At 43.9% G+C, this 12,489-nt stretch overlaps 1 protein-coding gene across 1 annotated transcript in view; it reads right to left on the bottom strand.

The window, feature by feature from the left end:
* gcn1 (GCN1 activator of EIF2AK4) overlaps positions 1-12,489 on the bottom strand; it is a 35,894-nt gene that overhangs the window by 12,622 nt on the left and 10,783 nt on the right. The window contains exons 20-42 of the mRNA XM_017414647.3: positions 12,200-12,378; positions 12,005-12,098; positions 11,799-11,912; positions 11,150-11,348; positions 10,389-10,541; positions 7,057-7,238; positions 6,773-6,853; positions 6,509-6,652; positions 5,308-5,432; positions 4,891-5,080; positions 4,737-4,807; positions 4,479-4,644; positions 4,200-4,394; positions 3,786-4,032; positions 3,141-3,262; positions 2,129-2,243; positions 1,706-1,885; positions 1,322-1,542; positions 1,165-1,233; positions 935-1,073; positions 657-853; positions 296-438; positions 86-203 (exon numbers count right to left, since the gene is read on the bottom strand). Of these exons, the coding sequence (XP_017270136.1) occupies positions 86-203; positions 296-438; positions 657-853; positions 935-1,073; positions 1,165-1,233; positions 1,322-1,542; positions 1,706-1,885; positions 2,129-2,243; positions 3,141-3,262; positions 3,786-4,032; positions 4,200-4,394; positions 4,479-4,644; positions 4,737-4,807; positions 4,891-5,080; positions 5,308-5,432; positions 6,509-6,652; positions 6,773-6,853; positions 7,057-7,238; positions 10,389-10,541; positions 11,150-11,348; positions 11,799-11,912; positions 12,005-12,098; positions 12,200-12,378 (3,444 nt within the window). The remainder of the gene's footprint in view (positions 1-85; positions 204-295; positions 439-656; positions 854-934; positions 1,074-1,164; positions 1,234-1,321; positions 1,543-1,705; positions 1,886-2,128; positions 2,244-3,140; positions 3,263-3,785; positions 4,033-4,199; positions 4,395-4,478; positions 4,645-4,736; positions 4,808-4,890; positions 5,081-5,307; positions 5,433-6,508; positions 6,653-6,772; positions 6,854-7,056; positions 7,239-10,388; positions 10,542-11,149; positions 11,349-11,798; positions 11,913-12,004; positions 12,099-12,199; positions 12,379-12,489) is intronic.

Below are 12,489 nucleotides of genomic sequence, written 5' to 3'. Positions count from 1 at the left end.
CACTCACCCCCTTATGTGTGGACAATAAAATGTTTTATTAGCTGGATAAATCAGTACTGGACTTGATCAAGAAAAGAATTAATACTTTATTTGATGTAGCGGTGCCAAAGTTGTCATCTTCTGAGGCCGTCTCTGTGGTCATCTTTCCTGTTACTCCAGAGATATGGAACAGCAGGTCTCCCAGCAGCTGCACAGAGCTGAACCTATAAACCGACAGAGGCATTTTCTCATGTTACCCAGTATGAGAAGGAGGTTTATTTAATATCTGACGCATCACTTTGCGTCTTGACCCAACCTGATTCTCCACAGGTCATCAAACAGGCCTTGTTCCAGCTCAGGAAGCAGCAGAGCGATGGCAGTCTCAGCGTACATGCTGATGATTCGCTGGCCGGCTCGCAGTGCCGTGTCTCTCACGTACTCGTTTTCATCAGCCAGTGCCTGAAGAGTCAAACAGAAAAGGTAAGGAGCTGTAGTGACATGGCTTTTCCTCGTCGGAAGCAAGAAAAAAAAGTCAGGTTCAGATATAGATCTGTCTATCCGAAAACCTCTTATCACACCATTGATGAGGGACTTTAATACTAACAAATAGCATCAAAATCATTCCAATAATGAGTCAGATTTACATGGCAAAAATAAAAACATTAAGTCAGCGGCACCTTAAGAATGCAGGGGATGATGGGTCCGACGTAGGGGGTAAATTTATCTCCAAAGGTGAGCGGCAGGTAGATGAACATCATGATGTAGCCATCTCTGACATGAGAAGCGATGTCCACCTTGCTGGCAGTCTGCACCACATCTGGCATCAGCTTGTCCAGCTTCTCCACTCCCAGTCCAGCCATCACCTCAGCCAGACCTGAGAGGACCGTCACAATCAGTCTTCGACTCAGCTCATCAATGATACGAAGCACAAAAGCTGGACTGGAGGGGAACTGACCTTGTGCGGCACCGGAGCGGTCCACGGAGCTCTGCTCAGACGCCAGCGTCTCCATGAGCCACGGCAGCAGGTCGTCGAAACAGGACTCACCCATCCCCTTCACCATGGCGCCTAGGGCTTTGGCTGAGACTGTACGGACCTGGAGAGGAGAGGAAGCAGAGTAGCTGTGGTTTTGCATGCACAGAGAAGAATATCAGAGCTGTGGTGCTGATTATCTTCACTAAACACACCTCAGGCACCGGATCCAACAGGGAGGCCTTCAGTCCAGGAATAACACTCGGCAGGTAGGGAGACAAATCCTGGTAGAAATAAAAATCAAAACGTACCATTAAAAATATGTTGCAGGTCCTCTGAGTAAAGAAAAACATGCCTTTGTAGAGTGTGTACCTTCTGGTCAGTGAGTGAGTACATGTTGCCGATGATCTGCGCGGCCATCTTGCGGGTGTCGGTGGAGCGGTCCTGAAAGGCTCTCTGGACGATGGGCATGATGAGGGCCAGGGAGGGGGCATCGATGAAGTGCACAAACTTGGTGTCCAGCAGCGTCTGCAGGCACGTCTGGGTCTTCCTGGACGGATCAGTGAGCGCGTCCAACAGAATGGGCGTGATTGCTGGGCGAAGGAGAACAGGCGCGGTCATGGAAAAAGGGAGCATGACTCAAATGTATAATCAAAACAAAAGGATCTTACTGATCTAGCTTTAAAGTTTTAAAGACAGTTACGGGGAACAGGCATTTGTGGCGGCAGGTCCATCTCACAGATTCGAGTCACTTACCCAAGATTTCGGGGTTGCGAATGACGGAGCCGATTTGTCTGAGAGCCTGCTGGCCGGCCTTCTGCACCTTAACGTGGGAGTCGGTCAGCACCTCCGTCAGCTTGGGGACGATGCTGGGCAGGCAGGACGACAACTGCTTGGGCGCACAATAAGCCATGGCACCCAACAACTCCACTGAGCCTGTAAGTAAGGGAGGCAGAGTCAAAAATAACTGTTTTATGGATAGAAACAAACTGAGGCCACTTGAGGTTTGACTTTAATAATTTTAGAACCTGGTAAAGACCAGATTGTTTTAATTATGCTGATACGTAAAACAAATGAAACAAAGTAGACGTTCTTCCTCTCATGACTGTATATTTCTTAGTGTAATGAACAAGAGCTAAACACATAATAACCTGCATAGAAACCTTTAGTGTTTCTTACCTGCTTTCGTCCTCCACGACTCCTCCTCCAGGGCCACCAGCAGGGAGGGCAGCACCAGCTTCACCCCGTGGGCGCTCAGGTTCCTCATCACAGCCTTGGCACAGTCGTCTGCAGCCTGGGGTGAAGAGGAATCAGAGGGATGATTCAAATTTTAAACAAGGGCTCAGCACATTTTAAACTTTTATGATCACACACTACACTACTCAGCTATTTCTAAGAACTGGAAAGATAAGAAAGATAAAGAATACGAACAAAAGAAAATCCAGGAACTGTAAATCAGACCTAATGCTGCGTTCCATTTACATCGGAATTCGTAGCTGGGAAGTCGGAGTGACGTAATTTCCCACTTCACCGCGTTCGTTCCAGTTGTCCCGCTCGGTGAGAATCAGAAACAAGATGGACGCCCGCAGCAAAGCCTTTATTTTTCTCACAGTTTCAGAATATGAAATCTTACTAAATACATACACGCTACACTCGCGGAACATGTGTTAATACTTGCTATATACACGTTAAAAAGTACTAGTTGCATTAGTGATTAAATGTGAAAAACAGCTTAAAGAACAAATGTTAAAAGATATTGAGTTTACTTTCTAAAGTTGCAAGTAGCAGCCATCTTGAAATCCTAACTGGGGGTAGTCGGAGTTGCTCCCACTTTCCGAGTGGAATGTCCCACTTGAGAGGGCGTTCATGTTAAAATTTATGACTAGGAACTTCGGGAATTCCCATTTCCCAGTGTTACTGGAGCGCACCATAAAGGTTGATAGGCTAGTCTGTTTTGCCCACCAGAAACTGTTCTCTTAAACCGGCTCCTGCAAACTTTTTGACTATTTAGACAAGAATTCCATTTATTTTGTGTCTTTTCCCATTTTACACTAAATATGTTTAACGGTTTGAAATAGAGAAATTTAATTATTTACTAATCTGCTCATCTTCGTCCGGTATTTTCACCATTGTGGTAAAGCTAAGCCAAGTCTAAAACAGCAGCACCTGAAATGTATTTTCAGACACTCACCTCTCTGACATACTGGTTCCCATCTCCAAAACAGAGGAGGAGGTGTGGCAGCACGTGGACCACATACGGCTCAAACAGCTTCCCCAACATGTTACACAGCATCTCAAAGGCAAACAGGGCTCCTGCAGGAACAAACAGCTGCTCGGTAATTGTGTGCCTCCGTGTGCAGAAAGTCATGACTGAAGCACACACACCACCTGTGTGTGTTGCCTTGCTGCAGCCACGTGTCCATCTAGGGCTGTGAAAAGGTGTTTATTTAATTTTTTACCCGGTAAGTAAATTATCTCCCGCCACTAAAAGGCAAAATGCAAAGGCAGATGATAATGTTTACCTCTGTGTGTGTATCTTACAAATACATCTCATGATATTAAACACTGGACAAATTTAGAAAGTAATCATCACATGACCATCTACAACTGACCACCTCAACTAATCAACACTGGCCACCAAAGATTACTACAACTCAGTCACTTTTACAGGTACTGAGGTAAAAGTTAATGTGGTAGTTGCTGAGTCTTTCACAACTCATACTTTGAGCGTGACATCTCACAGTGAGTCTACATATAACAACGCTAGCTCTTTACCTGTTTAATAACAATAATAATGACAGTTTGATAGTTCAGATGTTTTCTAATCCTCACTGACCTTCCCTTCGTCTGAAGTTTTTCTTGTCCTGGATGGCGTCGGTCAGAGTGGTCATGATGTCCTGCTGTTTGAGAGCCAGGATGCCGAGCCCTTTGACCAGTCCGGCCAGTCCGTACGCCGCTCCCTTTCTCTCTGCATATTTGTCGCTCTCCAGCAGCAGCTGCAACAAGTTGCGCACAATTCCTGCGGCGTCCTCCTTGATGGCGGGCACCAAAGGAGGCAGGCAGCTGGCCACGGACTCTTGGACCTTGTGTGTGTGTATGTGTGTGTGTGTGTGTGGTGAGGGGAGGAGAACAATATGCAACAAATTATCCATTTTAAAAAGGGTTTTAACCAATGTTAGCATACAGGAGCTGCATCGAGAAGGCTATGTGGTGTGAGTTTACTGTTGGGAAGCAGGATCAGGGGTTTTACCTGCTGTGACGGTGTAGAGAGCGCTGTTATCAGCTTGGCCACAATGGGTTTGACCTTAGGATCATTTTTGTCCAAGTGTTTGGCCAGAGATCCCATGAGAATCACTACACTCTGACGAACAGAGTCATAGCTGGCGTCCTGTGGGGCGTTCTTCAGAAACTCCTCAAAAACTGGCAGCAGGGAGCTGACGTTGTCCTGACACAGACAGCAGCTACATCAGCTACAGCGCATGACAGAAACACACAAGGGCTGAGGAAAAACACGCGGGGCGAGGAGTACCTTTCCGTGCGTGTTCAGGGCTGAGAGCGCAGCATCCAGCATGCAGCGCCGCACATCGGCATGGCGGTCATTCAGAGCGTCGGGGACAAAGAAAAGGAAAAGAGGGGTGACCTGAGATTCCTCCAGGTACTGCGACAGCTTGTTCAGAGCCAGAGCAATGCCACACCTGATGAAAACAGTAGGGAAGGACAGGAAATCAGAACGCAAGAGGAAACACCACCCCAAATCTGAAATCTTTTTGACTGCAGCAGCAATTACCTGGCCTCCCACTGGTCAGGCGGAGACTCCGAGATTACTCTGCCGAGAGCATCCAGCACAGGAGGCGGTCTCTTTAAAAGGAAATAAAACACCATTTGAGTCCCGAGCTGATAATATTCATCCAGCTGGAATAACCCGTTCAAACAAGTCTTACATAAAGCTTCTGATGGTAGAGCTCAGTCAGTTGGCCGAGCACCGTGGCAGACTGCTCTCTGTACTGGGACACGGCGCTCGACAGAGCTTCAGCTGCGGCAGAGCGGATGGCCTCCTCGTGGTGAGTGATGTCTCCAATCAGCAGAGAGCAAAGCTCGGGGACCAACTCCAGATCCAGAGACTCCCAAAGCCTGAAGAGGTCAGGACAAGACAAGCCGGTGAGTACTGAGTTTACAACACTTTGCCTTCACTGTTACGGCGCAAAATTGCATTTTGTGGGTCATAAAGCAATGTACGGTAGCTAAAATGTCATTTAATCCTTTAATAGAATAGTGATAAGGTGTTGTAAAGAAAAGTTAGGGGTAAAGTGAATAGCATTTGGAGACATAAAGCCAAAAAAAAAAAATTCAAAAGACACCTTTCAGCCAAGGTACGTCCTTCTGCTTCAACATCAAACCTGGCAACCCAAAGCCTGCGCAGCAGACTCATCCCGCTGGCCTCTGTGCTGTCTGTAGGCAGAGCAAACTCCATCTCCAACAGGCCCTGAGCACAAGTACAACAATACGTGCTCAGATTACACCTTTATTCTGAAGAAATGCTTCTGTGTGACAGGTGCTACACACACTGGCTGTAGAAGTAATCACAGATTTACCTCCACGTGTATTACAATTTGCGATGCCTTTGTGATGATAAATTTGGTTTCATTATTTGATACATTCTCCTATCTTGGGGTCAGCCCAACAACTGACAACTGGAGTGTTTAAGTAACCAACTTTTATTCTGTTCACAGCGTGGACAGCTGTGAGCTTTGGGGCAAAATCATAAATAATGGGAGTAGCAAAATAAATTAAACAAGCATATTTGTTTCATTACTTTGAGTGTCTGTGTTTATTAGCTTGAAACAGTCTGGTCAGTAATGGCGGGCGTTTCAAAGCCCATTAAATCCACCACTCTGCGGTGAAAAGCAGCTTCATTTTGTCTGGTTGTAATGAAAACTGTGGGCTCATTTATTTATTGGCAATGTTCTACTGTTGTCTTTTAAGCTAATCATCTTGTACATTAGGCTACAAAAAAGCACCTTAACCACATGGCAAAACTGTTTTTTTTTTTCATTATTTTTTTATGCAGAAACTTTCACATCTTTGTTCAAATTTGGAGCTTTTAGGAAGTGGTTGTAAGAAACATACGAGGGAGAATTGTTTATATATTTTCTGGAGTCTTTATCTACTTAACTGTAAGTAACTCGTAAGTTTTCTTAGAACAAAAACTTCACATGATAATGTTTTTAGGCTACTGTATCTTGTTAATTTTATAATGATAGCAGTAGTTCGACCAAAATGCAGCTGCTTATTGAAATGTCTTGTTTGCAAAACAGAGATGAGGTTGATTGGACCTGAAACAATCAGTGTGTATTACAGCAAATTCAGATTTTGACTTGAATTGTACTTTCATTTACAGGTTGAAATTATTGAAAGTAAAAAAATTAAACAAAGGGGGAAATATTTGTCCCTTGGAAAAATAAAAACAACAGATGATGGACTCCATTCGTCTGTTGGTGCAGCTGCCCAACCCTAGATGACGGGCCAGTGAGTATCAACAGCAGGTGGTCCAAAGCTCACCCTGAGAGCGGCGTCCCGCACAGAGAAGCAGGGTGAGAGCAGGGCGCCGAGCAGGACGTCGATCTCTGGCTGCTCAGCTACCGTGCAGCCTTCTTCTCCTCCTGCGCTGGCGCACAGTGCTGTCAGGCACTGAGAAGCCAGCACCTGAAACACAGAGGATGGAAAACTCTCACATCGTGGAAAAAAAAAAAAAGACTAAAAATTATTTATCAACTTGACCAGTGGCTAAGAGAAGGAACCATCTCAGTCTGAGTTCTACTTCACCTGGAGTCTGGGAGTGGCTGTAGAAATAATTCTGGTCAGCAGCAGAAGCATATTTACACGTGGAAGAAGTTCTGGCCCGTTCTACAGCAAGAAAACCAGCAGAACTATTAAATATCCATTTTCAGTGCCTTTTAGAAACAGACAGCTGGCAGAATTAAAAGAACATTTATCAGATGACTGAACATCCAAACCAGCAGTGTGAGAGACTGATGTGTAAATCAATAACAAGAACAACAAAAGTTAGAGAAGAAACAGAAAAATTGAACAGTGATGCTCGTCTCTACCTCATCTATGGCAAAGTCACTAGCATCCGTGCTGGCCCGAAGCTGCGAGTGGACATTGACGACCTGCAGAGCTCTGGTCATCATGTTCTCCGTCTCCTCGGTGCTGCCGGAAGACTCCCTGAGCGAGGCGTTCAGGAGAGGGAAGCAGAAGGAGAATGCGGGGGCAGACAGTGGAGCCACATCTAATGAAAAAATTGAAAACAATACAAAGGAACAAACCAGCAGTCAGTATTACAGCGCTAAATCAACCTGACACAAGAGAAATCTTAAAAATGTTCTGCATTTTCAGTCTCTTCTGCTTCAAAGGAAGAGAAAGAATCAGTCTGAAAATGTGTCTGTTATTATTCTCATTATTGAGAGTGGAAGTCGAATTAACACAACAAAGTCCAATTCAATATTCACTGAGAAGTAGCAGACTGTAACTAGGCCTGCGATAAACGATAATGCCAAACGATTAATCGCACAACAAAAAAAATGAGGTTGATAATTTTCATTTATCGGCGTTATCGTTCCTTCGTGTCTCTCTCTCTCTCTTGCTACTGAAGACACTGGATGACAAAAGGCTCAGCTCTGATGCTCTTCACTGACCCCTCCTTTTGTCTTAATATCAAGGTGGTGTGGTCTATCACGTCAGATAGCCATCCGAGGCGCCTCGGCTTTTACCTCTGCAGCGTTAGCCCCCACTAGGAGTTAGCAAGCTAAAAAAACACTGTTTGATATTGGGGGAAAAAACAAAATGAAATTTGTTTCAAGGTTGAAGTAACAGCAGCGGTGTGGGAGCACTTCGAATTCAAACCAAATGGCCGAGGCGAACCGCTGAACTTTTGAGAGCCGTATGTTGCATTTGTGCTTCTGTCGCCGTGTGCTTTTGTTAGTTTGCAGTTTTGTCCATCTTCTCTATATAAAACTAATGATTATTACTTTTTGAAGGGCAGTTTAGTTTACAGACTTAATAATCTGTACTGTTTTGGTTGAATGAAGGTTTTGTTTCCGTTTTTTTTTTTCTTTTTAGTTTTTATTCAAGTGCATTCTTTGTTAACAAGAGAGCACCGAAATCGTCCATTTTGAGCACAGCGCTTGCAGTCTGCGCAAAGTTACAAAAATTGGGAGGTGCACGCACCTTATATATGACAAAAGTTCAAAAATGGACCATTCATTGACAGTGCGTCTTATAATCCAGTGTGCCCTATAAAGTGGAAAATATGGTACTGCCAAAACTTGTCATCGCCCTGTGCTTTGAAACAGGTATGCCTGCAGTTACAGTAAAGTTTCTGGAGGTGGCAGCACAGGACTTTAAAAAAGTAACAAGAGCCAAGTCTCCAGCTCAAACGTGAGCATATATGATGAAGATTAGTGACTGAATACATAATAAGTCAGAAAGAAAATAAAAGTCTGACATTTTGACAGAAAAGTGGTCCACTTAGATCAAGTTTCAGTCGCAGTCGGTTTCAAAGCTCAACGATGCTGTTTGATTTAACAAAAGGATGGGTCCTCACATCTGCTGCAATAAAGAAGATACGGTACACATCGACTCGGCACGTTCTCGTTAGAACAGCCTTTTTTTGGTCAAAAAAACATTCCTAGCTGTGTAACAATCATCTATAACCATAGGCCACCGCTCTGCTAGTCCTCGCAAAACGTCATCACTCAATATGTGGTAGGGCAATTTCTTTTTTAGGGAAGGTGAGCCCCCTTAAGGGTCTTAGTCTGTCAGAAAAACATGATTTAGAATCACTTACCTGCTTTGAACATGAAAAGGTTAATTGTGATTTATTAATATTATTACTCCATGGATTTGTATTTGTAGTTTTTTTTAAACTAAAACATGTTAACACTCACATGGCTTTTAAGTTAGTAAGGCTAAACTTTTCCACAGAGCTGATCTGAAACAAATGGGAAGTTCTTCAATTTTTATTTTTTTTATTTTTTTATTTTTTTTAAATCAGAACAAACTGTTCTCGCTATGCTTTGGTGATCTGGATATTGTCTTCCACTGGTCCTTTTCTGTTGTGGCACTTAGCAAAAGTATATTTAAAAAGAAAACGTGCTCCGTTTCAGATTCAGGGTTTCCCACAGTGTAGTATAAGCCTGGCCTAGCCGCCAGGCTAAGCTCCACTTGTTAATTATAAATACGTCATTTTTATACATGTTTTTCCCACCCACACCCCCAAAACCGCTCCCTTTATCAAACTCACCACGCAAGGGTGCGCGCACCAACACTGACGCAATCACGCTGTCCCCGCCCCTGTGCAAAGGCCCCACGCGGTGTCGCGTTGTGCACCTTTTGTAACCATATGCTCTCTTTTTTACCGCATTTCCACCGGTTACATAGTGTACTGCCCCCCGTCTTTTTGGAGAATACTGCTTTGACGTAGGCGCCAAGTATAAACGCCTCCACCGCGCACTCCAGTCCGCGTGCTGTGTGCGGCGCCCTGTGGGACTCTAATGAGCCCTGAGGCCGAGCCACCTTCAGCTACCTGGAGTTAACAGGTCGCTGGAGCCACAGCAATAAACATCGAACGAGTGGGTTTAACCAAAAATGGTTAGTTGAGCCGAAATTCAGCGGATGACTTTACAAGACTGATTATGGTAAGCATGTTTTGTACTTAGTGAAAATATTAATATTATGCGAGCTAATTTATCCTTGTTTACCAGTAAAATGATGCTATTAAATTCAGCATTAGATGCTTTGTTTTGTTGTTACATGTAGTGATCCGACATGCAGCCTGTGCCACAAAAAGCACAGTACAGTACAGCATCTGCCTGTTTTTCAGAGTTCTCTGTTGTTATTAATTGGCCTTGACGTGAGACGTATGTTGGTGCGTTTTTTGCACTTTTTCATTTATGTTGATTTAATTTATTTGTAAATGTGACTTAAATTAGGGTTCAAATTAGGTGTAACCAATTATTTATTTATTTTAATTGTATTTTTTTGTTTAAAAAAGTATTTCAAAAGTGCCTTTTGGTAAAACTGTAGTTGTGTAAATATTTGACACAAATATCTTACAATTTCACATAACAAATAGCCATATTTTCAACTTTCCTGTCAACTTTAATAATTTTTTTTTTTTTTTTTTTACTAAATCGCGGTTGGCCGGAGACCGGTCGGCGAACGGCCACCTACCACCGGGCTTAGCCTCTTTTCTGGGGGAAACCCTGAGATTAGAGGGGTGGTCATCTGAGACGAACATGTCTGATTGCTTGTACTGTGACGGCTCAGTACCAATAAACGTACTGTTACACCTGTAGTGAACAGTAGAAGGTTTTTCTAAACTAAACTCAAACCAGTTAAAGAGAAAATGTAATGTAATATGTAAATGAAATGTTCCCACCTCCAGGCTTGTCCTCTCTCTGTGGGACAGTGTGGTTATGTAGCAGCACCACAGTGCGGTGGGCTGCTGTGTCCAGGTCCTCCTGTCCCCAAGCAGAGTCCAGGTCGCACTCGGGCTTCAGTAACCGTAAAGTCACATGACCCACCAGTTCAGCTGCAAGGAGAAAATGAGAAGGATACAGAACTGAGTCATCATCAACACTGTTAGACTGAACATAATTATCAAGGCCACCTGTGCCCTCACAACCCATTCATCCTCTATGTTCTTCATCTGTTTAATAAACGACGCACGGTGGTGCTGTAGCTAACTGGGTCAGGCAATGATCGAGTTAATTCATTCATTCATTTCTCAGGTCAGATGAAAAAAAACATTTTATGATAGATGTCTGCAAAAAGCCGAGCGGGAGCTGGCCCTTTCCACTACTTTGCTCAGGTGTTATCCAGAAAGGAATAATCTGAAAATTTCCAGCCAATCAGAGCAATTCCTCAGCTTCAGCCCGGTGTGAGAACAGGAAGTTCCAGGAAGTTAAACACAGGACTTCCTACTGCTGCCTGTTTAAGAGCTGGATTCATTTAGAGCCAATCTGATGACCAGTTTCTGACAAAAATTTGGTTACCAGTGGACTGATTTAAAAAATTCAAATTATGTTGGATTTGTCTTGAAATTATCTGTCTAATGGTATCAGAATATGTTGTGTTTGACGAGATTATAAAAATCAGGTGGCCTTGTTAATATAACAACATGTCAAGTGGGTTTTGTACCCAGATAGTGAAGGTGTTTGGGCATGAGGCACACTCCGATGTCCAGGAAGGCCTGCTGGATGCGTGGAGCAGCCAGGGGGGAGTTCAGCAGGGGGATCAGGACGTGGAGGACAGCGGGGAGCTCCCTGGTGATCTGAGCGGGTCTCGCTCTCAGAGTGGCCTCAAGCAGACCCATCACGCTCTGCAGCTCCACATCCATCTGTGGGGGGAGCAGGAGGGTCGTGAAGACAAACTGAACTGGAGTAATGGAAAACGCTGGGTGCCGAATACCTTCGCTGACATTTGTTAAAGAATGAACTGTTTACTGAATTAATCAAAGTTAAAGTGAGCAGAACAGAAACTAAAATCAGCAAAACTGTAGTTAAAACCTAAAATTAAATGTTTATATTAAGAAAAGCATAGCAAAAGGCACAATTAGAAAAACTGCAGTTAAAAGCTAAATGTGGCAAAATTCTAAATAGTAAAAAAAGTTATAAATACTAAAAGTTACAGCACATTATTGCAGACTGAGCTGAATGTCTTATATATAAATTGGTAAAAAGTAGTTTGAGTTCAAAATGCACAGAGAAAAACAGAAAAACAACAGTGTCAATGCTGACTCAGCATTCACACATGAAGACGTTTTAAGTTTGGCGATCTTCGGCCGTACCCCTTGAAGTCTTTTGCGAACAGCCGATTCCTTTTCCAGCTGAATTTGAATCATTTCCTTCTGTTTGCTGGTTAACTGCACCTCGTCTTTGATGCCTTTTTTCTTCTTTAGTTCCTGCAAAATTAAACCGAGGAACATGCAACAAGTAAGTCCAGGACAATTCTTACAAAATCCACTATGGCTCAGAGACAACAGGTTTAATCTACCTCCTGTAACTCCAGTTCGATGATCTGTTCCTTGTAGGAGTAGGCCTTGTTTTCTCTCTTCATGTTTACTTTCTTGGTGTTTTCCTTCTGGGCACTGCAGCAGGTTTCCAGACACAGACAGGAGAGTATAAAACCCAAACAGACGCCGGAAAGTGAAGCCCTGGAGATGTGCGGCTGCAGGAGAAGCCTCGTTACCTCTGGATGATGCTGTTATCGTACAGCTCTCCCTCGGGCGTCTGCATGATGCTGTACTCCTCTCTGGTGACCTGCAGCAGAGAAGGCTGGGAAAGCCCTTCCACGACGTGGCTGATCACCCGCGGCAGCAGCTTGTTGGGGGAGAGAACGCTGAGGGCACCGACGGCATTTTTCACTGCCTGCCATGATGAAAGCCACAAGCACGAAATATTCAGTTATTTTCAGACAATGTGCTGTTTTAAATGTGATTCTTAAATTCATGGAGAAGATATTAAGGAATTTTAAACGGG

Source organism: Kryptolebias marmoratus, linkage group LG1, assembly GCF_001649575.2.
Source record: "Kryptolebias marmoratus isolate JLee-2015 linkage group LG1, ASM164957v2, whole genome shotgun sequence".
NCBI lineage: Eukaryota > Metazoa > Chordata > Actinopteri > Cyprinodontiformes > Rivulidae > Kryptolebias > Kryptolebias marmoratus.
Note: the sequence above shows the minus strand (reverse complement) of the source record. Positions and strands in the feature narration are given on the sequence as shown.